This window comes from Strix uralensis, chromosome 2, assembly GCF_047716275.1.
Source record: "Strix uralensis isolate ZFMK-TIS-50842 chromosome 2, bStrUra1, whole genome shotgun sequence".
In the NCBI taxonomy this organism is placed as follows: Eukaryota; Metazoa; Chordata; class Aves; order Strigiformes; family Strigidae; genus Strix; species Strix uralensis.
The window spans coordinates 35,154,990-35,182,254 of NC_133973.1; the positions used below are offsets into that span (position 1 = coordinate 35,154,990).

Here is a 27,265-nt window from a genome sequence, read left to right on the forward strand (position 1 = left end):
GAGGGGAATTTGAGCTCACACACACACACACTCAGCTTTCTCCAAGTGCAAGAGTTCAGCCTACACCCTGGTGCTTCCAGAGTAGGTTGGAAGAGGAGTCATACTATCTGATCCTCCTATCAGGCTGTAGTAACTTCCCTGTAATTGCAGTGCATTTTGTTCTTTTCTTGGGGGAAAAAAAAAAAAAAAAAAGGAAAACCTTGAACCTACATAAACTGATTTCTGTCAGCAAGCTTTGGACCACAACTATGCCTAATGAAGCCCTGAGGCCAGGTATCAAAGGCAAGGTCTAACTCCATTCAAGCCAAGTGGAATTAAATCAGCATAAAATAGACATGGGAGGAACTGATTTTTCACAGTTTTTGCTGGAAGCAGTCAGGGACAGAGACAATGTCAAGTCTCCTGAGGTTCAGACCACACTGATCTGCTGTGCACCTCGGGGCCTGTGCCAAGCATATGTGGTTCTCTACCTGTATCTAAAAAGGGAATGGTCATTCCCATAGGCAGGGACTTTTTTTGAGGAGTACAAGGACCCATCATTGCCATTGTCTCCAACATAGTTAAGCTTAAGGTTGGGTTCAAAAGATCTGACTTTCTATTGGGATTTTAGCCTGGATGGATGAGAAACAAGTATCTGTATATCTCAATATGTTACTCTCCGCTTCCACTTTCACGTATTTTCTGAACACGTTATCCAATTTCTATCAAATGTGACATAAAAGAGCAGTCTCAAATGCCACACCTATGCTGTCTTTGTGAATGCTGTTGGCTGTATGCTTAAAGCCCAGTTCTCTGACCATTCACATTGTCTTAGCCTTGGAGTACATTCAAAGGGGTGACCATGAGAGCACCCCATTTGAAATGCCAGAGGAAATCTGGGGACTGCTCATTGCTTTCTATTTCCTCCAATACACTTTCCCTACCTCACTAGGCAGCTCCACACCCAAGGGCATCCCCGCCAGAGCAGCTCATATCCTCCAACTCCTATTCCGTACATCAGGGCAACCCCACCAGTGAGAGACTGTGGGAGGCATTACATGTCTCTCCATGACAGAGAGGCTGACTACACTGCCATACCAGAAGCCTGACATGAGAGATTTCCCACCTGGCAACACTGAGGGATCCACACCTATCTCCATCTGTGCACAACAGCATGGAGCAGCAAGACACCAGGATGGACCAGCACAACCAAAAGGCTTCCTCTGGCACTGCAGCTCTGGCCCAGACAGCGTTCTTTCTCCTCTGACCTTCAGCCTAGGGCCCCTGTTGTGATACTGCAGAAAAATGCCAAACCAGAGTTACACATCCAAGTAAACCAAACAGCCCTGCTCTCAGGAAGCTAGGGTAGCACTGGCTAGACACAGCATGGCACACACAGACACACACATACATACTTGCCTGACACTATAAAGTTTTCTCAGGGTTACTGCAAAGACTATATATTTATCCCTTTCACCTTCCCCTCTCCTTCCCACTCTGCACAGAAATGGCCACCCTGGCCACCACACCATTTCTGACAGAGCAGCAGGACTGTCCAGTTATCTACACAAACTCACAGGCAGAGAAAAGCTGAAGAGGTGTGTGTGCTCTTTATTAGTGTACAAAACATCCCCTCTTCACTGGTACCAATCTGCCCCTCCTGTCCTAGCCCACCCTTCCCCTTCCATCTCCTCAGCCCAGCCCACACTGCACTTCTAGCAGGCCTTTAGGAGTCTCCCATGACCTACAAAGTGTTTTCCCACTCCTAAGACAGGGACTGGCTAGCCCAGCATCTAAGTACTCATCAGAAACAGTTTAGAGAAGCATGAGTCAGCTCAAGATGGCATGGTCCCTTCTGATCTCTCGCCAACATCCTCTGCAGGCCAGCCCACCCACAACCAGGAATCTCTGTCCACGCAAAGTCCGTTTCGTGGGAAGGATACACAAATTCACTGGCACTTTCTTGCTGCAAAGAGGGCTGGCTTCTTATGGATAGAGATACCGGCTCTGGATGCCCAGGCAGGGTGGTACAGACAGGCATGGCACCAACCTCATGCTGAGAATGTCCCTCTGTCCTCTCCATAGTCATCATTGCCTGCCAAGGGTCAAAAGAGCCAAACTGTCACTGCCAGCTCCTTCCAGAGCAGCCCCAGCAGGAGGGAGCTACTGAAATAGCACATCCAGTGTTTGTTGGATGTATCTGCAAGGGATACAGTCCTCATCTAACAATTTCTCTAGCCCAACTCTGGCATCCTAGTGGAGAGGTTAAAGCACTGGACACAGCTGGCCTTGCCAGACTTGGAACAAGTACAGATGTATGTAAAGAGGAAAAACTTTCTTACATTAAAAGTGCACTGCAAATACCTGGTACTAGAGCCCAATTCGCTTCAGTGTCCTCAAGACTGGCATGTCGCAGTATGGTCCAGTACTGGAGGCAGGGGTAAAGAGTTAAGAAAGGAGAGAGGGCTTCAGGAGAAAACGGTAGCTTTGCAAAAAGCAGATCCCTCCATTCCTCCCCTTTTTAGCTGTAGGGCAACTGGGACAATCTGAAGGGGTTCCCAGGACATGCCAAGTAGACACACACTGTCTGTTTTGGAAACCCCTGGGAAACCGAGCAAGGCAACAAACACATATCAAAAGTAATGAGCAGACACAAGTCACGAAAATGGGCAGTGAAGAAACCCCCAGTGAAGGAAAGGGCCAATCCACTTATTACTATTAGACACTGGAGAATTGACACAAGGGAGAGTGCACGAAATCTCCCTGCGCAGAGGAAATGTTTCAATCACAGTTCAATCAGCCACAGCAAAGGACGTTATTGAAAGAGATTTGTGCAAAAGATGAATCTGGCCCCTAATCTCTGAAGAAAAAACACACAAGCTGACAGTTCTCCACTGAAACCCCACTAGCTAAACCATTAGGGTCAAGTTAACATAACAAAGATGATTTGAACTATTAGTTATGTCGTGGGTAATAGTTTCAGGGAAGAACGATACGATTCAGTCTGAGAGAGGAGCAACTCCAACAAAGCTAAAGTACAGTAAAACTGAGAAAAGATTAAAGATTATGAAGCTTCAAGTTTCACTTGAAACCAGCAGAAAGAAAACTACATTTTTAACTATTTATCTAATACCAACCATGGTGTATCATTGAAGACAACTCTTTTTACTACTAAAAATATAACACAGTAAAAAGGATTGTAATTGCATGTGGATATACTGTAATTTCTTATTTCTCTGTAGTACAGTTGCATCATCTAGTGGACAACACAGAGATTGCATTAATTTTAGGCTAGGTTTACACAACTTAGTTTGGGGTTAATTAAGTATCTTTGCTTTTCCACTGAATGTAACTCATTGTAGTGCTTCCTAAAACTTAACTCTAGAATTATAGATATCCACCAAAACATTGTTATAGATATCCACTAAAACATTCCATTGTTTATTCAGAAAATGTATTTTTTTGCTTCCACTCCAACCTGCAGCAGACTGATGCCACCTTAAGCTTTGTTAGATAAGGATAAAATCAAGTTCTTCTAGTTGAATTCAGCCACTGAACTGTGATTTCCCTGCTTTTATACTGAAACAATATAACCCCTGAATTTCACATGGTTCAGATCCAACTGCTGGTCCAAATTGAGGGAAAATTTGTAAACCTTTTAACAACTTTAGTTCATATTTACTGTATAAACAAACCCATAAAGTTCTGTTGGGACAATTTCCCTGTCCTACAGTTCATTATCTTCATCACTGTAGTCATAGATGTGCTGAGTGCAAACAAACACTTCAAATTATGCTGAAGTGTGGCACTTCTAAAGGGGTATTCTTTACCTTCTAGGTGGGGAGGGGCTACATACCCTGGCAGACATCACTTTTAAAAGCTCTTTCTTTGGGAATGTCATCTTTGAAATGTTTTCATAGTGTACCTAAAAGCTTTAATTATTAGGGTATGAGAGTTGATACTCCCTTATCTTGTCCTGAAACAGACAGGTCTAAAGGCACTTAGCAATGATGGATGATCTCCACACATTACAGCTGAAGAAAACTGTAAACTAGAAGCCACTCTCTGTAGAAGATCAAAGAAAATACATGTTGTATTTACATAAATTGACACAGGAAAGATACTGTCATGATGTTTCATGTTTACCATTTTTCAGTGACTTCAGACTGCACTGAATCAACTCCCCACTCTCAAAGAAGAAAAAAAAAAATCAAGCTGTGCTATTTGTGTCTCACACTGTTATCACAAGAAATAAAGCTTCCCTCATTACACCTACCCAAAGCCAGTGTCTTCACTGCAGTCACAGAATGCAGTCCTACTTTAGCTCTCTTTGAGTAATACTGCACAAGCTGGAAGAGAACCTAGCTCACTGCCATGATCTATATAAGGTTTGCATTGCTAACAGTAAAAAGATGGGGTTTATTGCTACTGTTGCTGAGATTTGCAGATACAATCTGAAAGGAAATTTATACGAAGAGGGAAATGCAGTCTTTCCACGCTAAGATCTCAGCTAAATCTCTTCTTAGAGTAACAGAGACAGAGCAAATGTTAACAGCACGTCACTAAAGCAAAGTGATTAAGATGTTTGCAGCTCAAAGGGACTCTAAAGCAGAGGCTGAAAGTCAGCATCTTTTCACTCTTTGAAAACTTGATTTAGTGTTCTGTAAGACAGCTGGAGAGCGCTCACAGAGCAGTTACTTCTTCTTACCCAAGCTCTCAGCCCAGCTTAGGATGCCCGATCTTGCACATAGTTTAGGTTTGATTCAAAAAAGAACTTAAGCTTTTGCTGACTAGGCATATATATAGATATATAAATGCTAAATCATGACCTGTATTACACTGTTTTATTCCTGTTAAAAATCTGTTGCTATTGATGTGTGCCACAAAAGCACTAGTTCCAATTCCATAGTTTATTCAGGCAGGATTTTGTCTCTGACATTAGACACATGGCTCTATTTAGAACACTTGCTACAGTGCTTAAGGTAAAGCTAGGGGCTTACTGCTGTGCTTACATGCAAGAGACAGACAAGCAATTCATACTGCCTACTCTCCTGCCCTGCCAGATCCCCCTCCTACACTCTCTGGAGGGTGTGTAGGAGTTACAGAAGGAGAGCCCATATTCAAACCACCTGGTATAAATGTGTAGTCCATAGTGCAATACTGAAGCAAATAAACTTCTGTCAACCTAGTATCCATCTTTGCAAGACACATCGTACAGAAGTTGTTTTTAAAATAGCCATCTCCAGAAAAAACAAATAAACAAACACCAAAAAAACCCCAAACAAACAAAACCATCCTTATCTTCTTTAACTCTGGTACCATCTCATTATAAAATTATAACATGAGAAACACATCTGTGCTTAGAGAATGAAAAAGTTTTTATTAAAAGAAAGAGATCAAACAGTTCAACTGTAATCATCAAAATTGCAGGACATGTTCAAAGCAAGAATCCCTCTAGCCCAGTACACTGTTTCCCACAGTGTCCACCAACACCCTGAAAGAGCAAGCACAGGGCGAATGTATACAGTACTTGCCATCAATACCCTCTCAACCTTCAAGTATCTTGAGATCGGGGGACTACGTAAGACCAAAGTTGTCTGGCTGGCTGGGAACTGCCGACAGCTCTGTCTTCCCTGTGTATGTGCTCTGCACCCATGTCAACTTTTGTATCCATATTCCTTAGTAACATCAATAGATTCATTACCATTTTCTGTTAGTTTCAAGCCTGACTTCTTCAAGTTTCCTTTCAAAGCCCTTCCTTCTTGCACTGTGAATGAATGCTCAGTCACCAGCCACCCTCTTCATGTCACCCATGACTTCTGTAGACCTTTTTGCAGTCCTGATCAAAATGAATGGGCTACAGCCACAGGGTCAGGGGCTCAGCCCCGCTTATCTCTGCTGTAGCCAGATTCAGCGGTACAGAAGGACCCTTACACGAGCTGATGAGAATTGCCCTTGGTGAGATGAGATTGCATTCCCAAATCCAGACAGTCATCTCATCCCAGGAGGTATTTCATAATGGAACTGACTAGAGTATAAAATATGGTGCCAAGTGACTTGCAAGGGTTAAAACCACAGTTTAGGCAAATATGAACGTAAGTTGGCACAAAGGTTGTAATAAATGTGCTTCTAGCTCCAGAAGGCACTTGCTCCTCTCCCACCCCATTCACCCTGCCCTCTGCTCTGAAATGTAGAGTAACCACACACTGTCAGCATCTCCACGTGAATAATACAGAAAGCCCAAGAGTACAAAAGTCTCAGTGCATTAGGGTAAACAAGGCAGAAAAAAAACTTATTTTCAGAATCTCCTAATCCTCGGAAGAGGTTATGAAGATGGCACCTCAAAACCAAGAATTTTTGTTTTTGGAAACTGTGTAACAACAGATACATTTCTCAGCTCCCCCAGTCTTTTGAACATAAACCAACATACCCTTCTGTGTAAGGAAGAGCCCTTCTCAGAGCTCCAGGTATCAAGACACTTCCTGCCCCAAATAGACTGAGGCAGAAAAAAAAAAAAAGAAAGCAGGAAAAAACCCTGGAATCCTCAAATCCAAGCCAGTTTACACAATAACATTCTTGTTCACAAGGTACCAAAGAAAGTCTGAAATTGCATTTGAGCTTGAATACTTCACGGTTTTCACTTGTTGCATTTTTTCCTTAAATTATAGCATTAGCTAGAATGCCTTTACTGCTGTATACATTTTCATTTATTTCAAAGAGAAGTCTTGTAGAACATGAAGCAATATGTTTACAAAAATAAACTTTTTAAAAATACAGTTCTTAAAAAATGCTAAAAATAGTAATGAAAAATTCTATGAAATGTGATTCCCTACAGAATGGAAAATAATCACAACACAATCACAATTAAGTTTGTAGAGCTTAAGTAAGGGTCCTGCCCTGAAATGCTCTTTGAAGAAGTCTCTCTCTTCTCTAAACAACAGAGAGAGCTCAAGCTCTGAACTTAAGTAGAACTAATACTGAAAGGCTGCTCATGAGACTATCCCCCTGTAGACAGGATAGGAACATTTCTCAATGTAATCACCAGAACTGAATGGAAACACAATTAATTGCCTGGGTAGTCTTCCAAACAAGAAACAGAGTTCAAAGTGATATATCCTTACAGCTCTCATTCCCACCAGGAGGAGTCAGAACACAAACTAGTGTGTCTGGAGGGAGCTTTGAGAGTAAAGGAGGGAAATTCACACTTCCTTACATTCAAGAAACACTTGGGCTGAAACTGCGAAGGGAATGATTTGGAGTTGGTCACAACAGGGCTGATCTGTGCTCTAGTCCGCATTTATTACTCCAACAATGAACAGGCATTACATGAACTGCTAAAACTTGGAGACATGTACAGATCTCAGGGAAAAAGAAAAGGATCGGTACAGGGCAAATACAAGCAGTTCTGTCCTCTTCCTCTCCACCAAGTGCCAGAGTTCAAATACATGCTGAGGAGTATCTGCTTGACCCTACAATTCACACTTTAGCCACACAGGTAGCTGTAAAGTCTAGGACTGCTGGAGCCCACAGTCCTGGGGCTGCTCAAATTACCCCAGAAGCTGTTTTGCTCACAGCAGTCATGGTTTCAGTGAGATGTGATGAAAGTCACCTGTGCTCCCCTCACCATTTGGGCTAACCTTTTGTATTACTGAAGAAGGTCAGCAAAGACCAAAATAAGACTCTGGGTCCTGGGTGACCCCATAAATAAAACAAGGCATATTCTGATGACTTTTTATATTATTCTTTGCTGTCAGGTCCACTAAAACAGTTGAGCAAGGCACATCCATGACAAAAGAGCTCCAATCCGCCACAGCTATCACAGCTCCAGATACATCAAGTTGTTGCGATATTCAAGTTGCAAACAATCTCAGCTGATTTTTGTAGTATCCTCAAATCTTCCAAGCGTAGTGCTTCTACCAAAGCCAGGTGTTTTTTGAGGTTCTCTTTGTTCCTTTTCAACTGGGAAATCTGAAGTGTACACAAGCAGGATGAAATTACTCAAAATTTAGATTATTTAATATAGGACGTGAACATAAAATTTGTGCAAAGCTTATCTGTGGTAGGGATTCCATGAACTATGTCAAAATACTATTTATTTTAATCTTCCACAAGAGAAACTGTAATTGTAAAAGAAAAAAAAAAAAAGGGGGGGGGGAGGGAAAAAAAGGAAAAAAATCATCATGTGGATAGGAAGGAGACCAAAAACAAGGAGAGGAAGGGTAGGGAAATGTTTACCTGATATCAGGCTCCTAAGTCTATATTATATGCAAGATGTTGCTCAAGACCAGATTCACCTCATACTCTGTGCATATATGTGTTTCCTTTGCAAAAGCGTGGGTTTAATAACCCTTTTCCATGATAGCTATTCAACTTGACATTAAGCACACATTTGCTTGCCAAAATTCAGAAAGAAAGGAGAGTTTGTTTTTCTAAGAGCACAGACCTCCCTCACAGGCAACTGGCTGACATGGGTAGTTCATTTGACTTGACTGGCTTTAATGAACACACAGAGTCAAGTGCCTTGTTCTTTCTGCAACAAGGCACTCATGGCAGGTCTGCAACATCTTATGCACCCACCTCATACAAATCTGCATTTTCTTTTAAGAGGTAACCTCAACAAACACATTGGTACTGTAGGCAGAGAAAGGTTAAATACTTCTCACTTGTTTACAGAGCTTCATATAAGCTCTGTAACATGGTTCCTTTCTTTGCTGCAGTCACAAATCCTGCTGAGCAATTCAGTGCTGTCAGTCACCCTTGAAAAAAATTCTACACCACCCCAGTGTAGTCAATTCCCTCCATCACTCTGTTCTCACCCCAGAAAATTACACTGCTGTACATTTATGCTAGGAGAGAAAGGAATCTGGGCCACCTTGTTCTTTCAGTCAAATTACCTGGAGAAGGACATGCTGTGTCTCCTCTATTAAAAAATGGCATATTTTTGCTGTTATATTCAAAGTCTGCTGTTCATTTCTGGCTGAAATTACATCTCCAAGCAGCGTTCTCCTCCAGCAAGTACTAGAACCAAAACGTTTGAACAACACACAATCATTTGCTGTATTGCCCAGCTGAATGATAAACATATGGTTACGCTAAGAATAACATCGGTGGTGTAAGGCAAGTAAGGTTAGCGTACGTGAAAAAGGCACAGGGCATTCAGACATGAGACTGATAAGGCAAGCAAAAGAGAAGAGAGATTTAATGGTCTGGAGCTCCAGACCTGCACCCCTACCCTTTCAGCCAAAGACACAGGCCACGCTTAGACCAATGCTTCTGCTCTTTACTGCTCTGCCATGCTGCCACCAACTTCAGCAGCACCAGTGAGGAGTAAAAGTTCACTCTGAACTTACTAGCATGGCTTCTGCTAAACGTCACCTCACCTGGGCTTGAAACCTGTATCATGGGGATTTATTTTTAGTTCTTATAATCAACTTATTCCACTCGGCAATGAATCTTCAAAGCATAAACAGCTTTGAAGAAGAGAAAACTTTTTTTTTTTTTAATTTACTATTACAAGCAAAGCCCAGGTAACCATTTTCTATTAATGCTGTTTGAGGTAGATTTGCCATTTGGAACAAATGATCAAACCTGTGTTGTCAGTCACTGAAGATGAATTTCAGCAACTTACTTGGCCCTAGAATTTCAGAAGCAGCCTGTGGAACACATGCTTCAAAGAAATCAACAAAGGTCAATAGCATTTAAAGTCCCATCAAACCAACAGGAAAAAGGTCTGGAGTCTGAATCTTAAAGTAATATCTGGTTCTTGAAATAGAAAGGGAAAACAGTGGGGTGTGTCTAGTGTTTAATACAAGAAAGCAAAAGACCAAAGCAGCAAATAGGCAATGACTTTACATTATATGGTGTTCTCTGCCTTTCTTCTTTTCACTTGTCAAGTGGACTCAATGAGATAGACACAGGAGATCCAAAATAATTATTCCAGTATCTCACACACAGCCAGCAAAGAGCAAATAAAGGAAAACAGCACATGCACACTGTCTAAATATTCAGAGGACTGAAACTTACAATTCATCTGCTCCAAGACTTAACAACTTGAGGGCTGTGAGGAGTCTCCACGATGGTCCATCCCATCCAAAGGTCAGGTTTCTAAAAAGTCAGAAGTGATGAGATGCAGAAAGTATAGGTGGTCTTTTACAGCGTGATAGCTTCCTGACAAGTGTCAACAAGGAAAGATCTGCTCTTTGGAACCAGAGCAAACAGCAAGCAAATCGGTTTGTTAAAAAAACAAATAATTACTTTATGCTGGTTTTGATACTAGAAGCAAAATCTGACTCTCAGAAAAACTGAAAAAAAAGCTCACAGGGAAACAAAAAACTCCATATACCTACTGTAAGAAATCATGATCCTTTAGAATGGAAAGTTTTGCATTCCTCTGCTTGTCCACTGGTGGAAAATATTTGAGGAGAGTATCTGCATAAAAACACATTTTAGATATTTAAATAAATGGTATGTAGAAGAAACTACAATCCTCAATTCCAAAATGACATTTCAACCAACTTTTCAAGTAGCTACAGGAGAAAGATAAATCCTGCCACATTTTGGTGAACTTTAATGTAATCAGAAATGCATCTACTTCTCAAAAGCTATCAGTAATCTCTAGGATTGTATCCTTATAATGGAAATTCTGACTCAAATTGAAGTCACGAACCACTCTTAGCAACGTCAGTTTGTGGGGATCAGGACTGCAAGCCTGAAGACAATGGTACAATCTAAGACATCCAGTTGGAATCTCTACATATATGCTGCTAAAAGAATCCCAATTTTACAAAAGGAAAAGTTATCAAAGAACACTGCCAAATTTAAACCTTAAATGCTATGCAATTCAAAGTTGTATCAAACCCTATTCCACTTCTTGGAAATACATACAAATGTTTTGATGGTACTAAAGAAAAAAATTATAATGCTTTAGTATGCATTTTGCATGCTGTGCATTGGGCATATATGTATATGCACGTGTGTGAACTTCTTCAGCATCCTTTAGTTATCCCTTTTACTGACATTAACATACTCAGATGTTCTGTTCTCTACTATTGTGCCTTTCAATGTCAAGACAATCTACAAATCCAACCTGATGAGACATAAACACTGCTGTGAGGGTTATCCATGGCAACAAATCCATATTCTAGTAGCAGTCGCTGATTATCATGAGGCCCATAGCAGATAAATACTTCTTCATATTTTCTGCACTGTGAATTTGTCCGAATTTCATAGCTTCTTGTCTGTTCATTAAATGCTGCTTTTACCTTCAAGAAGTTAAAAATGAAAAAAATTTTACTCTTGACAGGAAGACAGGGTGAAAAAGGAATCAGACCTTGAACATTAAAATCCAACAGTATTGAGCACTTCTTTAACACTGGAAGAAAACAGATAGTGTTACCGATGTCTGAAAAGGCAACCCATTAGTATGAAGAAGAACAAACATCAAAACCTTAGTCCACAGGATGTGCCACCCAGTGTGTAGACTTATTACAGAGGCCCCAAATCTGCCAATAAAGATGGCTTCATGCAGAGTTGGCTGCTTTTGTTCTGTCCCAGTTCTGTCTTGGCGAACTGCTCTACACACTTTCCTAAGGCTGTTCAGAAGTTTCAGCCAGAGGTGAAGTAACACAGGGAGCTGAGCCTTTCGGGAGAGCAAAGTATGTTTATATGTACAAGTGGCACTTGTAAATAGCTACCCTGGATACAAATCTCACCCAGCCATTGTGGGCCCTCCTTGTAACTTTGCTTTGCTACATAAACTGAAACATTTAAATCATCTTTACTCAGCTGCCTTGGGCTGAATAACAAGCTCCAGGATATATATGAACTGTGAGTACTTGGCCTGCACGTGTCCTCAATAGACATTTTTCCCACTATGGGATCTCTCACTGACTTCCAGACACTCCTAATCCATCACATAAATGCATACCGTATTGAGATAGTGCTTCCACAAATAAAGAAATTCAGTGATCTATTCTTAGTTTCTTACCTGAACATTTGGACTGTGGTTTAGCAGATCTAAATATGGTGCCAACGCATAAACATCTGGCTCAAGAGAAAAACATTCCCTCTGTGAATGTTTCATGTATATTGTCCTGGTATTAATAGTGCACCAAGCCCACTCTAGAGCACTGTAGTTAAAAATAGTTCCTGTGTTCTCAGCAAACACAGGTTGCAGGGAAGAGAAAAAAGCCTTGGAAGACATGTACAACTCATGGACCGTCGTTCTCTGCTCCTGAGACTTCTTTCTTAAAGGTTCAGGAAGAAAGCTTACTACATCGTGTTCCAAACAAACGGGGCAAGTGTATGTCTTGGGTAAAACATCAAGATATGGCTTCCACAGAGATTTCTCACCAGCATGCTTCTCTGCTATTAAAAATGTGCACATTGCTATCAAAGGAGATACAGGAGGCTTCCATCTATTAGAAAATAAAATAAAAATATCAACACAGCAGACACACAGAGGTGAGATAGGAAATGGATGTAGCAGTATTTTATCTCTCTTCTAGTTCTTTTAAATGTTATAAATAGCTTCTATTATAAACTTCTTTGTAGTTCATCTCCAAGTCCTTTTGATGATTTCAAAGGGGCTATAAAAGCTGGTTTGTGGTAACAACAGGCTCACCTCTTGGGTTGTTTTTTGAAGCATACTCACAAATTCCCAAGAAACCATTCATAACTCGCATTTAGGTCCAAGCTGACTCTAGACACAGGTCAAGTTCAAGCCTGTACCATCCTTCCAACTCAGCTTAGCTAAAAGAGGATGCACTGCATCCAAACCTTACTTATCTGAGCATTCTACATGCATCAAAGTCTACAAGAAATACTCATACAAGTTGGGGTTGTTTAACAGTTTAAAGCCCTACCACCACTTCAGATGATTAATGTACTAACAAGCAACCCACAGTAAATGCCAACATGCCCATAAAGTGTCACTTTTCACTCACTTCATAATGTATTCTCCCAAGTAGCTACTAAGGACAGTGCCCGTGGTGAGTAAGCATTTCTCAGGCAACGAAATAATCAGATCCCCTGCCTTTGAGGGAGGAAAAAAAAAACAATCACACACAAAGAATAGTAAAGGTCAAGTGTAAATGACTCATCTACTACACAATTTCTGAACAGAGAGACATTCCCCAGAGAACACTAATGTCAGGAAGCAAACAGATGTGATGTTGAACTTGATGGAAACTTGCATGGTTTTAAGACAGTCACAGTCTAGGGAATGAATACGATTGCAGTCATTAGGAACTGTGATCTACAGAAAGTTAGCTGTTCACGGAAAGTTTGGTGCCTGGCTACACACTTTGTACTGAGATATATTTCAGATTAGATCTCACAAATAGCTGAATTTCTATCATCATAGCAGTATGGGGTAGGGATATTTTAGGTCATGTCTATCCTGACCTTGTTTGCCAAGCTGCTCTGTGTGTAAATTAGCTTTTGTGCCTGGCTTGAGCCATATGTGTCCATGCCTGTAGGGAGAGGACATGAATCAAGTCAGTACTCTCCCCTTCCGACTCCTCTCATGAGTTTTCCTACCCTGCTCAAGTCCAGTTGAGACTACCTCTCATTTCACTTACTGCAGACTCCCAGCACTGTAGATAACCTGAGCCTCTGTCTTCCAACTGCTGGCTCTAACCCTGAACCAGCATGAGAACGTACACTGTTCTCTACACATGAGTTCTCCACTGCACCTCCTTCCTACCTCTTGTTCTACTCTATTTTACAAAAGGTTCTGGGTCTGATTCCCCATTATTTGATATACTATTCTCATACCAATTAGGAAACTTCTCCAACAAGGCTATTTTCTGAGAGGCACTTTTCAGTCAGAGTTCAGTCTTTCTGTGCCAATACCTGAAGGGTAAGGTATTTTTTCTATTATTCCCCTTTTCTGCTGGAAGTATCTGAGAAATTATGTTTCTATTAGCTGGTCTACCAACAAAGAAGGTGGCCACCAAAGTGAGGTTGAAGCTGTGGTTTCACATTATGGCTAAGATAATCGAAAGCCAAATGCTGCTTAAAAAGCCCCATCCCTTTCCTCCACCCCCCACATTGATATGCCATTCCTCCCTTTGTACCAGTACTGGTCTGACCAAGGCAGGAGATTTCAAGCAGCAAAGCTATCAAAGCTAATAATTTTTTTGAAGAGAGTTTTCTGTTAGTTTAGCTTCCCGATGCAACTTGCCACACGAATGGGGAAGACTGCTATAACCAGTGCAAAGGAAGCTGTGGGAGCCAGTGGCTGAGGGAGAAGGCAAACAGGAGGAAAGGGGCATGCTCCTTCTGGCTTCAGTTAGCCACTGATTGCCTTAAACTGAAACACGAGACTACATACTAAATCTCTATAAATGAGTACCAGAATGCCTTCATCCAACAAGCCCTCAGGGTTCATAGGACATCATCTTACAAATATGCCAACACTGAAAATTCTGGTATTAGAGCAGCAATTACATTCACAACAGGGACTGTGAAGACTTTGTCTGGAATTTTGAGCTTTGCTTGTTGCAAAAGTCATTATATCACAAAAGAACCTGAGGAGTTCTTGCATTAGAATCAACATTACTAACCTGAAGAGTTTTTGTCGTCATCAGTCCTCTTCCTGTATCTGAAGTAGGAACAAAGAGGATGCTTAAATACTTGTGTATATGTAAAATACAGGAGATTATGATAAGCTGCAATAAATCAACAGGCTAGCAAGGAAAAGTGCTAAAAGAACATACATTATCTCTTATAAATCACAAAAGCCAATTATGGATTTTTCCAGATATATACCTCATTTCTTTGTTCTCTGATTCTCTTTTTATTTTTCGGGACCCTGTGAAAGCCCTTCCCCCGTATCCCCTGCAATACTTGCTGTCCAGTTCTAGCAATTACTCAACTTCTTTTTCCCAGTTTTTTCTTTAAACACATCTTTCAACACTGGCTGCTCTCCTTGGTTTCAGAGTTTTAACTAAACTTTACAATTTCTATTCACAATATTTTCCTGATTCATCCTATTCTCTCTACTCTCTAATACTGCAAAAGTTTTTGAAACATAATCTACTTAAAGAGAAAAAATACAAGTATAAACCTTTACTGTAAAGAGTACTAAGTAAGTGAATCGCAGCTCTAAAAACTTTTACTTATCTGTATCACTAGAGCTACTGAACTTGCACAGGGAAAAAAAGATGAAGAAATGCTAACAAGGTTAGGTTCCAATACTAGGAACACTTATAGAGCTATTACTTTCTTCTTTAAAACTGTGCTACTAACACTTAAAATCTCGATTTCTACAAGGAATTCAGCATAGGTGTGCATATTTTGCAGCACACCAGAGTATTCTTATACAAGAGTTTTACATGAGATCATTTTTACATAAGAAACTGTTTACACTACTTCAGGCCGCCATATCTACTTGTTTATGTTAAATTACATTCACGTGCATTTGCCACAAGTCTTTAAAAGACTAACAGTAACTGGCTTTTTTTCTGATGTCAGCCGTGTGATTCAAAATGAAAGCAGGAATCAACATTCTTAGAAGAATCGGAAATTTGTACCACCAATAATTAAAACATTACCCCTGAACTCTGCTGGCCTTAAATTATTGTCTTCAAATCCTCTGTCTTTCAGCCACTTCTTAAGTTTAATGTATTCCAGCTTGTGACTGCAGTTTACTAAAAATAAAAAATAGGGGATTAATGCTATAAAATAACACTCTGTTGGAAAAGAAAGGAAATTGAAAAATTTTACTGTATAGTCAGAAAAAACTGTATTTTGGACATTTTAGTATAGCATAATAGAATAGCAAGAAAGGCTCCCCTTGAACTAGCTCACTAAATTCTGGGCCTCTGGGCACCAGGAGCTCTCAGAATTGCAGAAGTTATTCAGCATATTCACGGGTCAAGGAATTTAAGAATAACATAGTGATTCCCATTAGCCAGAAAAGAGAGTTTACAATAGTTCACCATGCTCTGCTTGGGACTGTAAAGTAAAGCTAGAATATTTGCATAGAAAAAGCTAACATTTATGAATGCTATTTTCAAAGCACAAAGGTGTTTGACAAATATACACAATAAAATGACATCTTGACAAACAATATTATCGAGCAATACTTCCAGGGATAGTACCTCCATCCATAAAACTCTGGAAATGTTTTCTTCTTCTCTTTCGACCTGTCCGACCTCTGCTTTTCTTCATATTAAGTAAAAGATTTTGCCTTATTTAGACAACCTGAATTTAAAAAAGAAAAAAAGTTACTTAAAAATATTTAAAGTCACTTTCAAATACTGCATGTTTATTTTATCTCAGCAAGAGAAATCAGAGCCTGTTTAACAAGCTGCCTCTTTAAAGTTTAGAAAATGTAGTACAAGCAAACCCCTAAACGAGGGTGGATGATAGGGATGAGGGAAGACAGGAAGCTTTGATCTGCAAATATCATCTTGGCCAAGGTATAGCCATAATCCTCTAAAGAAAATGAGACACTGGTGTTTACATGCACAGAACTAGAAGTTTTCAAACGGCAAATGTATAACAATTACAGAAAATTAACTGGCATGAACAGCCTCTGCAGTTTATTTCTTCCAATAACAAGAGCAGAATGGAGCTCTCTGATCACATATACCAGCAGAAAACAACCTTACCCCACACCAACACCACCAAAAACCCCATACCACACCGTGACGCTACACCTCAGCTCAACCCCCCACCGTGCATGAGAGAGAAACTGCATCAACCTTATTAGTCCTTCTACTTCAATCTGTCGTTGAAACGTGTATCTCACTTCCCCTCGCCCATACCGCCTTCAACTGAACCTCAGAAGCGCGGGCTTTGCCCGAAATGGGGGCGCGCCAAGGAAGCCCGGCACACCGGCACCTCCAGCCGAGGAACGCCCCGCCCTCAGCTGCCTGAGGGTGCTAGCCAGGAGGCTCACAAGCTCCCTGCCCCCACGGGCCGGGGAGGCTGTTTTCACATCACCTCCCTCTCCAGCTCGACATAAACTAGGCCGCTCCCCGCTTCCGGCCTGACAAACAAAACCCCGGCTCGCCCGAGCGAAGCGAACACGGCTTCGGACCGCCTGGGCCCCCTCGCATCTTCAGGCGGTCAAGACCAACCCCATCTCCCCCTGGGCAGCGGCTCCGGCTCCCGAGTCCCTCCCGGGCTGAAATCGCGGGAGAGGGCAAAGGCGGACACGGCCGCACAACCCGCCGCCAGCTCACCTGCCGGAGGGGCGGGAAGGGACGCAGGGACCGCCGCAGGGACCGCCACACCGCCGGCCCGCACCGCCCCTGCGCGCCGCGGGAGGCGGGGCTCCCCCGCCGCCATTTTAGGAGCGTTTGCGTCTCCCGCCCCTCTACTGTGCGTGATCGCCTGCGGCCGGCGGCGGCTCGTCCTCTCATCGCCGCGCCGCGCAGCGCTGGGGAGCGAGCGGGAAAGGTTCGTCGTGCTGGAGGTGGGTGGGTGAGGGGGAGCGGGGTGTCCCCTGAGGCGTCGGGCTTCGTCGTTTGCTTCACGTCCCCGTTAAAGAGAAGAACCGGCTCTGGGGAGGTCGTAGTAACGTGTGCCGGGTTGCAGCGGGGTGGCGCCTCGGCTCCTGGCCCTGGTGAAGTCGGTCAGTAGCTGGGCAGGCCTTTAGGAGCTCGGTAGGATTTCATCCTCGCTAGATGCCTGCTCGTGGTTACAAGCTAATTTGGAAGGGTAGTGGCAGTTAAATTTGCTTTTATGGGGGAAGTACACCTTTAAATATGCTATGTTTGCGGAAAAAAAACAGCAAGCAGGTTTTTTGTCTAGAGCTGACTGGTGTGTTAAACAGAAGAAGCATTGTGGTCAATCTATGGTCTGCTGTTTCCCTCTAAAAACGCTAGAATTGGTTCTCCTGCCTGACACTTGACGATCAAGCTGCTCCTTCCCCTTTTTTGAGCCTGAGTTTTTCCAACTTTGACTGCATCAGTGCTTGAACTGAACCAGTTGAATATCCTCAGAAGAAGAAAGTGGTATTCCTGTAAAGTGTTTGTGCAGAAGAGCTTAATCCCATCAAAAGTTAATTTAGTACTAAAGAGATTAGTCATTGACTAGCTTTCTTTTGGTTTTGTGGTTTTTTTACCCCAATCGCTGTTTGGACTTTCTTCAAAACATTAACACCAAACATGTATTTCTCTGCAAATACTTAATGCTACTTTATTAAGTTACAGTTAGTGTGCACTTTCATGTAGTTTACATAATTCAGAGTAAATTCTAAATAGGATTTTAAAGAAAAAACACTTTAATTCATTTTCAGATAGCTGTCTTTGTCCATCTGAGTGTGAAATTCTCTCATTTGGTGTTTGCAGTTACTGTCACTTTAGCATACATTCAGAGAGGACAATGTCCAACGTGCAGGTGGCTGTGGTGACCGGGTCCAACAAAGGGATTGGTTTTGCAATTGTGCGGGCTCTGTGCAAGCAGTTCCCAGGGGACGTGTACCTGACAGCCCGAGACCCCAGCCGTGGCCGGGAAGCAGTGGCAAAGCTCCAGGAGGAAGGGCTGCATGTACTCTTCCATCAGTTGGATATCGATGATCTGCAGAGCATCAGAGCTCTCCGTGACTTCCTAAAGGAGAAATATGGAGGGCTGAACGTGCTGGTTAACAACGCAGGGATTGCTTTCAAAGGTAGGAAGCAGACTGTCTGGCATAGTCCTATGTGCTACAAAGCTGTGTGGAGGAGGATAAAATCAGGGATTTTAGAGCTTCTTGTAGGGGACTTATGTGCCAATGACATGCTGCTTCTTTGGCTGGGCAAGCTGTCTACCTTCTTAAACATGACAAGAGGGCAATGTGAAATGGCATCTGTTGAGCTAACTGTGCATGTAAAGATGCTTCCCTGGAGTATTTTATTTGTATCACATACAGAGCATGAAAATATTCTAGGCACACAGTGCACGTGGGCAGAGTTGGGTTTACTGCCTCAGTGCCCCTGAGTTTCACCAGGGCCATGGGAGATCATCATCTGTGTGAAGATCAGCCATGTTCCTTGGGGATTTGTTTTCTCTTTTCTGCAAGCCTCATACATTGTTCTATGCATTACCTGCTCAAGGATTTCAGTTGATGAAAAAGAACCTTTGGCCCTGGGTGATTTTGTCATCTTTACTTACCTTTAAACCCTCTCAGGCCCTTCAGTTACCTATAGAACAGTTAACCTAAATCCTGCTCTGCTGAGCAAGAATTTAACCCTTTCATCTTCAAGTGGGAAGGAAGGTGGGGAAGAGAGGAAGACACAGCAGTTGTAAGGTAGAAAGTGCATTTTCATTGTAGTGTTTATAAAAACAAGTTGAGAATCATGTTAGCTCTAGATAGAGCAAATCGCAAGCATGACTACTAGTTCATTTCCCTGCCATACAAACTTGTTCTTCTCATATTTTCTGGGTTGTTGGTTTTGTGGAGTTTTCTTTTAATCTCTGTGCCTGATCTCCAGTTAGGATATGTAGCTGTTCAAGCACAGTGTTGTGCTGACTCCTCTGTTCACAGCATGAGTTAAGGAGGCCTGTCAGGTAGTATGAATCAAACTTCACCTGCTGCTGAAGATGAAGCTTCTCGTGAAGTGGTAGTGCAGCAACAGTGTTCTGAAATCCAATCACTGTATCTTTTGCATGGTACTTTGCAGGAAAATTGCTTGTGTTCAAGAACAGCTTAATAGGAGGCAACTCTTAATATAATTGTCTGAGCTTCAGGATGTGCTCAAGATAGGTGTTAAAACCTTGCAGTGACAGTTAAAAGGTTGTATCTCTGTCCACACTTATAAATTATAAAGCCTGCAGGTGCTCAGACCAGTATTGCTTCAATTCATAATCAGGGCCTTAGCTCAACCTACTAGTGACAGTGAGTTTGAGCAAGACTGGGCTGCAACTACAGCAGCTGAAGTGCAGTGTGTGTTTCCTGTGGCTGACTGTGCAGCAGCTGTAGCCTCCCTCAAGGTGGGTACCTGAGCAGGTGAAATAAAAACTCCTCAAATTGCAGCAAGATTTGCTAGAGGTCATCTGTGAGAGATCTTGGATTTATTATGGTGAAACCACTGAACAAATAAACAGCTGAAGTAGCATGAGCAGTGGAGTTTGTTACTTCCTTTACTACATCATAGATTTTTCTATTCAGAAGTTGCTTCCAGATGTTTAGCTTAGATTTTTTTCAAGCGGACAACTTATAGTCAGCAATAGGTAACACAATTAAGAAATGTGGTAAAGAAGCCAGCTGTAACTGTTGTACAAGTATCTAATGCAGAGGCTAGAGGGTTTAACACCTGTGTAAGAACTTGCTATGATGTTTATCTCATATTTTGGATTTTAATTCTTGCTTCTGAGATTGGCATTTCCACCCAACCTTGCTTCTTGCCTCGCCAGGTTTCTGCTACCCTCCTAGAATTTATGCTTTCCTTTCTTTATTGTAGTATTATGTGTTATGGCTCTCTGTCAAAGATTAGATTTGCCGTTAAATTTATTGTTCTGGTTTTGTGCTGCACTACAGAGAGTCCAGCAAAGTCCTTAGTCCACCAAAAACTGTTCATGTTTGAAATTATTATGTACCTGTGGGTTGCCTTCTAGATGAGCTTCTGTGAAAACATTTCTTCTAGTAATGCTTGTTAAATCAAGGGAACATGTATATATCAGATGTTACAAGTAATAGATCTTGTTAGACAAATGAACGGGCTTTGGGGTGTAGGGAAGCTTCTCTCTTGCAAGGTGTGTGTGGGAGCGGGAGTTTGGAGTTGTGTAGGTTTTCAGTTTCTTCTCTCACTGTCGTAACTCTTGCAATAGGTCATGATCTGGCTTGATGTCTCAGATTTAAATGCAAGTGATTTGCAAAACTTGATGTCATCGGTGCCCATTGCTTGAGAGTATAAATGAGTGAGTCACTAAAGCTGTGTTTTTCAATAAAAACACAACTACATTAAATACTAAATGACCTGTTATTGCTTCTCTTTTGAGCTGACATAGTTCTGGGCTATGGAAACAAGTGAAGACTTGCCTAACCTGTGTAGGTGGCCTTCATCACTGCAGAGGGAGAGCCTGTAGCAGAAGAGGAAGAATGCTGTTACTTAAACTCTTACTTCCCCCTCAAAGTGGAGGATGCATAACATATGGCTTATTGCTGAGCCAAATTGTCAGCTGATGGCACATCCTACCCCACTTTTGGTGGTGGCAAGCTGTCAATTCTGTCTAAAGAAATCATACCTTTACAGTGCAGTTCCATGGTCTGCTTATGCTTACCTACATCAGCTCCCTTTCCTAGCTGCTAATTCCCCCTCTTTTCCTTGTGTTAGCACAGATCTGTCAGTTCAGGGGGTGATTTATGACACAAGTATCTATCAGTTTTGGGGTCAATTGGGGTTTTTTGTTTTGCTTTTTTTCAGACTGCACCAAATCTTATCCCTGCATTCTTTATAGAAACTTTTACAGTGTTTGTTGCAGTTCAGCACTGCTCTGATTTCAAGCCCTAGCTAAGAACCCAAGACAGGACAACATAAGAGTCAGGATGTAGAAGCAGAAAACATAAACATATAGAAAACATAATTAGTGCATTATTAATGTAATATTGTAGAGATAAGTCTTTTCATTAATAAGAATGTGAGTCTTAATGATGTTGGGTTTTTTTCTTATATATTTTGATTGATCATATGCCTGTTTGCTAGTTATAAAAGGAAAAAATAAGTAAGATAAACTTCTGGGTTTTGGTAGTTTGGTAACTTCCTTTAAAACAGTAGTACTATTCTGATATTTTTTTATTTATTTTTCCCTCCCTCACTACCATCTCTTATGAAAAGTTCATGACACAACTCCATTTGCAGTCCAAGCAGAGGTTACACTGAAGACAAACTTTTTTGGAACAAGGAATGTTTGCACAGAATTGTTGCCTCTTGTGAAGCCTTATGGTGAGTGTGACACAACAAGTAGAGAAATACTTTCATATGAATTTTGATCCTCATTAAATGGGAAAATCCTGTCCAGCCTCAGATGTCCCATAGCAAGAGGTGTGTACCTTGCTGTACTGTAGGTAAGAGAACCCATGGCCTCTCTTGACCCTCAAAATGTCTCTGCTGTGTATATTTAAATCTACTTTCAAGCTGGTCACATTCTTCTATTACGGATTAAAGTGGTATTCTCATGGTGCCCTCAAGAAGACTTAGAAAATTTACCCACATTCTGTCCATGGTATCTGCCTACATAAATTGTTCTTGCTTCAGAAAGGATGTTTTGATGATACAACTAGGATAAGGAAGTACCTAAAAACAGTGTTTCAGTGGAGTTTGATGTGACATACCTGTTCTTGTTACTGCTGAAGAAACCTCAATAGGCTGTTCGTCTGTCTCTAGATGGATCACAGCCTTTGGTGTATTTGCAAGTGTCTAGTGATAATAGTTAAAAATAGCACTTGAAGATGTACATTAAGTTACTGTGATTTGGTGATGTTAGGAGGAGCTGGAAGAAAACACTTTACCAGAAAAGGGTAAATAGAATGGACAAGGGTCAAAGAAAATAGATACATTGATAATAAAGAGGTGTTAGCAACATGCAAATAATCTGTATGCCTTGGATGACTGTCCTGTGCAGAATGTGCCTGTTCTCAAAACCTGAAGCACTGAAAGTGCCCTGGAATGCTACTGACATATCATGGATGATTTGAAAGGAGGGTATTTGGATTTAATACCCACACCAAATCTAAGGGGTTTTTTAAATACAATTCTTTTCAAGACTTGTGATCACTAGAAGTTTTCATGGATATTTGAATGAAGCTTGCTGCTATAAATGAAATGTAGTCTATACTAACATTTAAATACATCCAGGGTTTTAAGAGAAAAGAAGTCAAGTAGATGAGAGAGAAGTTGGGAACTGTTAGTCCCTAGGGAGGAAGAAAAGGACAGAGTAAATGAATTTTGGGGGCAAATAAGGGAGAGAGTAAACAGTGCCAAAATTGGAATCTAGTCCTCTTGTACTGAGGGTGAAGGACAAGTGTGTTTTATTAAAGTCATTAACAGATCAATTTTTGTGGCTTTTAAGATCTAAAGTCTTATGTTGATTCCCTAGTTCAGGGGTTCTCAACCTTTCCTTCACCACGGATCCCCTTTAAATAACTTTTGTGGCTGTGGACCACCAAGACTTAATTCAAGATTTAAAGCACTAGACTGCATCAGATATTTATTTCAATTTTCTCATAAAGGGTCTTCAAATTTAGAGAGAAGGGGAAATAAATTAATCTGTAAATGCACACATTTATGGATTATAATATCTTTATTGCAATGATTCCATATAAATTTGAAATAATAGCATCAACACTCTTCCACTCCTGCTTTAAGTCTTCGCGGACCCCCTGTGATGACATCGCAGCCCACCCCAGGGGTCTGTGGACCACAGGTTGAGAACCACTGCTCTAGTTCATTGCCTGAATGGTTGTGAACTAGCAAGAAAGAGGGAAACAGTATAACATTATTTTGGAGAAAATGAGTGAATTAGTTATTCAGCTGACTTGTTCCTTGGTACTGAAGTGGTGGGAGATAAATTGTTTACTGCAGTTTTGTATGCTGGGATTTGTAAGTCTTCAGGTATTCTGTAAACAAGCTGATGGTATCAGTGCGTTGAGAACTAGATGGCTTTTGTTGAATTCTGTATTATTCTGGCTTTTAAGGTACATTCTCACGGTGCTTTAGCTGTTGCAGAAGTGAGAATGTTTTCCACCAGAACTTTGAGAGTAGAGTCTGGCTGCCATTACTGAGAAAACTACTTACTACTATGAATATGCCTACAGATTGTAACAGGCTATTTCCTGGAAGCATACCTGAAGTTTGATAGAGAGCTTTTGCAGGTTCACACCTTAAATTACCCTCTGTAATAGAATTCACTGGAAACACTTGACATTAAGTTAACTGTGATCTTCCAGAAACTCTGCAAAATAGCCTACACAAAATATTTTACAGGCATTCATCTAAGTAGTGGATAACTGTAGAGCAAGCCCACTTTGGTGTCTGGGCTTGTTTAAGTTGTGTAAAAGTAATCAGTCTTTATTTTCCTTCACCAGGTAGAGTGGTGAATGTCTCTAGTATGGTAAGTAGCTCAGCACTGGGAGGCTGCAGCCGAGAACTACAGGAAAAGTTTCGCAGTGACACTATCACCGAGGATGAGTTAGTGGAACTCATGACTAAATTTGTGGAAGATACCAAGAAAAGTGTGCATGAGAAAGAAGGCTGGCCAAATACTGCCTATGGGGTATCCAAAATTGGTGTCACGGTCTTGTCCAGGATTCAAGCCCGGATGTTAAATGAGAAAAGAAAAGGTGACCACATCCTCCTCAATGCCTGCTGTCCCGGATGGGTAAGAACAGACATGGCAGGTCCTAAAGCCACTAAATCACCAGATGAAGGGGCTGAGACCCCAGTTTATTTGGCCCTTTTGCCTTCTGATGCTGATGGTCCTCATGGCCAGTTTCTTAGTAACAAAACTGTTCGAACCTGGTGAGCTTATGTATGTGGAACCGTGCAAGCGGTAATCTGACTGTGGATTAGCCTGTGCCCTGGTAGGGCGTTTAGCCAGAGCAGTCTCATCCTGTCCACAGCAGCAGCAGGGTCCTTTGTCATTACAATAAGGGTTACAGTTATGGTACTACTCTAGGATTAAGTCTACACTAGAGTACACTTCTTAACAGTCTCCACTAGCCTGCTCACAGCATTGACTGTGTAGCCCAGAATCTGATTTGTGGGTGTTCTAACCCAGATGACACAGGCTAATTTGGTGGTGCCCTAATGTATAGGTGCCTGACCTTGTTTACCTGAATTTACTCTTAATTAAATCATTGCCAGCCCTTCTCCCACTCCCCTGAGACAGATCTCTGACATGGAGTTGGGATAAGGAAGCAGATGCCTTATGCTTTCTCAGCACAATAGATCTTTCTAGGGATCATAATTGCATCCTGAGGTTGTGCACCATTTCTTAAAGGGGAAGGGGGTTGTTCTGAGTTTCACAGTCTGACCAGTTTGGGGGGGAGGCTAGTAAGACCAGAACCAAATCACTGCTGCATAGAGATTCCTTATTATCAGTACAAAATGGAGTTAGGTGAAAATAAAATTAGCAGTGACATACCATCAATAGAACTTAATCAGTTGGCTTATATTCACATGTATGTCAATAATCATTACTGATTTGTATTCATCCAATGGGTTTATTCTGATACGAAAAAATTATAATTTTTAAAAATACACTTTCATTTTCTGCATCTAAGTTTGTAACTGGATTGTTTGAAGTTTGGACTATATAAAGAGAAAATAAACTACAAAACTGATACAGCAAACTATTCCTCAGGACTTCCAGTTCATTTATTGCACAGACAGAAGTTTCCCTATTAAAAACCTGGATTAAGTGCTCTCCATGTCATATAGAAAATGAACTGTAAGTGTTACGTACTATTACAGGATAGAACTGAAATACATAATTATCATGGTATCCAAAACAGGTCATCTGAGCAAAAAGAGGAAGCAGTGACATGGAGAACACCAAATTTGTTTACACATTTTAAATGTTTATTGCATTTCGAATGTCTGATCTTAAACGGTTGCCAGGGCGTTTCAAGCTGTAGAGGTGGAGCTGGGTGGCAGCAGAGGCAGCCCCAGGCTCTGGGGCAGCTGGCTGCAGGGGGCTGGAGTGCCGGGGTGGGGTTTGGTCACCCCCAGGCTCTAACCCTGCAGCTCTTCACCACCAGCAGGTCGTGCCAGCCAGCACAGAAGCAGTGGTGGGGGCTCAGGGGCCCTGCTCAGTCTTCTGTGGAGGGCAGGGTGTGCTCTGCAGGGGGAGGCTGCGGCCCTCTTCATAGTGCTGGGAGAAGCTGAAGGAGCTGGAAACAATTGACTATAATCAGGAGTCAGCAAGACAGTGCCAAAGGGGCTTAGGTGACTGGATTTGACATTGGCTCCCCTGGTACGGTTTGTGTTCAGGAAAGCCTTGGATCAAAAGACATTGGACACAAATAATACATGTGATTTTGGTAATCACTTATCAGCACAGAGCAAAGCTGTGATTATTTGTTGGTCTTTTAAGGATACAGTAGCTATTGTTTTTAGAAGATGCAAGTATTGCCAAATGAGTCATGCCCCAGAGCTCACTGAAGAGCAGGATGAGTGCTGGCCCAAAAGTTCTCATGTTAATCTATTCTCAGTGAAGAAAAAGATCTGAGGCCTTTAGTTTAAGGGCAACAGATCAGTTACAAAATACTTGTATAAAGTTTTTAATGCATTTTGTGTACTACTGACAGACTGCCTATGGTATGATAGCTCTAAAAGCCATCCAGTTAATACAGTAACTTGACTATTGTTCTGATGTGCAACAAAGAACCATGGTTTGTGTATGCTCTTCTAGTTGTGCTAATGGTATCTCAGCAAAATAAAACATGGCCATTCCAATTTAGTAATAATTTGCGTACAACTTTAAGGCATGTAATCCAACAGTGGAGAATTGTACCTAGTTCTTCATATGCAAAATGCTGCTTGAGTCATTAAGTTTCAAAAGTTGCGTGCCCTTCCAGTTGGCACGCACAAACTTTCCAAACAAACCTTGACCCAGGTTTCCTATGGTTTGTGCAAAGTCCTAGCTCTCTTTACTGTAGCTGGATAGTATCCATTGTTAAATACAGATTAGTTTCTAAGTATCCCCTTTGCTCCATAAAGCTCATTCTTAAATATCTAACTGAGGATCTGGGGGTTTTTTTACATTCAAGCCAAACAAATTATAAGTTTGAAAGTTTTGTAAAAGATGTATTTCAAAGTCTTGTATCAAGCTTTGTTAAACCTGCTTACCACATTGCAGGGTAAGGAAGCAAAGTGGAAGATGATGGCTAAGTAGTCATCATCAGAAATGTCATTTCTCGTGGTGAAATTGATTATAATACAGACAGTTTCTTCTTTCTGTTCATACCAGAAGAACAGAGGACAGATCTTTTCACAGGCTTTGCAGCTGTGGTGTGGTACTTGAGGAAGAAGAATCAGCTGCGTGGATGGATACAACCTCAGCTGTAGGAGGTGGAAACAGGAGGCAGAAAGCACTGGCTGTTCACAGGACCAGTCAGGGCCGGGAAGCTTGTGCAGGAGAAGCACATGCCCCAGTGACACTGGTGGGAGGACTGTGTCCCAGGAAGAGAGCTGGGACTGCCTGGGGCAGACTGCTAGGGCAGGGCTGCTCGCTGAGAGCAGAATCAGAGGACAGGCTGTACAGTGTGTGCGGCAGGCTGGATCTTTGAACAGGGCTTGCATTGTTCAAACAAATTTCCTTTTTATGTTTTTTTTTTTAAAGTTACCTCCCT

At 41.6% G+C, this 27,265-nt stretch overlaps 2 protein-coding genes across 7 annotated transcripts; one reads left to right on the forward strand and one right to left on the reverse strand.

Annotated features, from left to right (window-relative positions):
• Nucleotides 1-5,339: 5,339 nt before the first annotated feature.
• Nucleotides 5,340-17,227, reverse strand: SETD4 (SET domain containing 4). 5 transcript variants are annotated; one of them, XM_074858300.1, is made up of 11 exons: nt 17,070-17,227; nt 16,086-16,188; nt 15,537-15,632; nt 14,547-14,584; nt 12,924-13,012; nt 11,966-12,395; nt 11,066-11,240; nt 10,326-10,407; nt 10,003-10,083; nt 8,874-8,997; nt 5,340-7,947 (listed from the first exon to the last, which is right to left on the reverse strand). In XM_074858300.1, the coding sequence occupies exons 2-11, from the start codon at nt 16,153-16,155 to the stop codon at nt 7,813-7,815; spliced, it is 1,320 nt and encodes a 439-aa protein (XP_074714401.1). In that variant the 5' UTR covers nt 16,156-16,188; nt 17,070-17,227; the 3' UTR covers nt 5,340-7,812. The 5 variants fall into 5 exon arrangements, with proteins under 5 accessions (XP_074714401.1, XP_074714400.1, XP_074714403.1 ...); XM_074858299.1 differs by having other exon boundaries at nt 16,692-17,227; XM_074858302.1 differs by having other exon boundaries at nt 17,175-17,210.
• A 25-nt stretch (nt 17,228-17,252) lies between these two features.
• LOC141939142 (carbonyl reductase [NADPH] 1-like) lies at nt 17,253-25,267 on the forward strand. 2 transcript variants are annotated; one of them, XM_074858306.1, is made up of 4 exons: nt 17,253-17,391; nt 18,285-18,604; nt 21,750-21,857; nt 23,999-25,267. In XM_074858306.1, exons 2-4 carry the CDS (start codon nt 18,319-18,321, stop codon nt 24,433-24,435), a joined length of 831 nt encoding a protein of 276 aa, XP_074714407.1. In that variant the 5' UTR covers nt 17,253-17,391; nt 18,285-18,318; the 3' UTR covers nt 24,436-25,267. The 2 variants fall into 2 exon arrangements, with proteins under 2 accessions (XP_074714407.1, XP_074714406.1); XM_074858305.1 differs by having other exon boundaries at nt 17,333-17,407.
• Nucleotides 25,268-27,265: the final 1,998 nt, after the last annotated feature.

Excerpts from the sequence above, each read along its gene's own strand:
- SETD4 (XM_074858300.1), bottom strand. The coding sequence starts at position 16,155 with ATGAAGAAAAGCAGAGGTCGGACAGGTCGAAAGAGAAGAAGAAAACAT. Across the intron at positions 12,396-12,923 it reads TTGGGAGAATACATTATGAA|ATGGAAGCCTCCTGTATCTC; the intron begins GTGAGTGAAAAG and ends ATTTTCTAATAG. Across the intron at positions 10,408-11,065 it reads CAGTGTTTATGTCTCATCAG|ATACTCTCCTCAAATATTTT; the intron begins GTTGGATTTGTA and ends GTTTTTATGCAG.
- LOC141939142 (XM_074858306.1), top strand. The coding sequence starts at position 18,319 with ATGTCCAACGTGCAGGTGGCTGTGGTGACCGGGTCCAACAAAGGGATT. Across the intron at positions 18,605-21,749 it reads CGCAGGGATTGCTTTCAAAG|TTCATGACACAACTCCATTT; the intron begins GTAGGAAGCAGA and ends TCTTATGAAAAG. Across the intron at positions 21,858-23,998 it reads GCCTCTTGTGAAGCCTTATG|GTAGAGTGGTGAATGTCTCT; the intron begins GTGAGTGTGACA and ends TTCCTTCACCAG.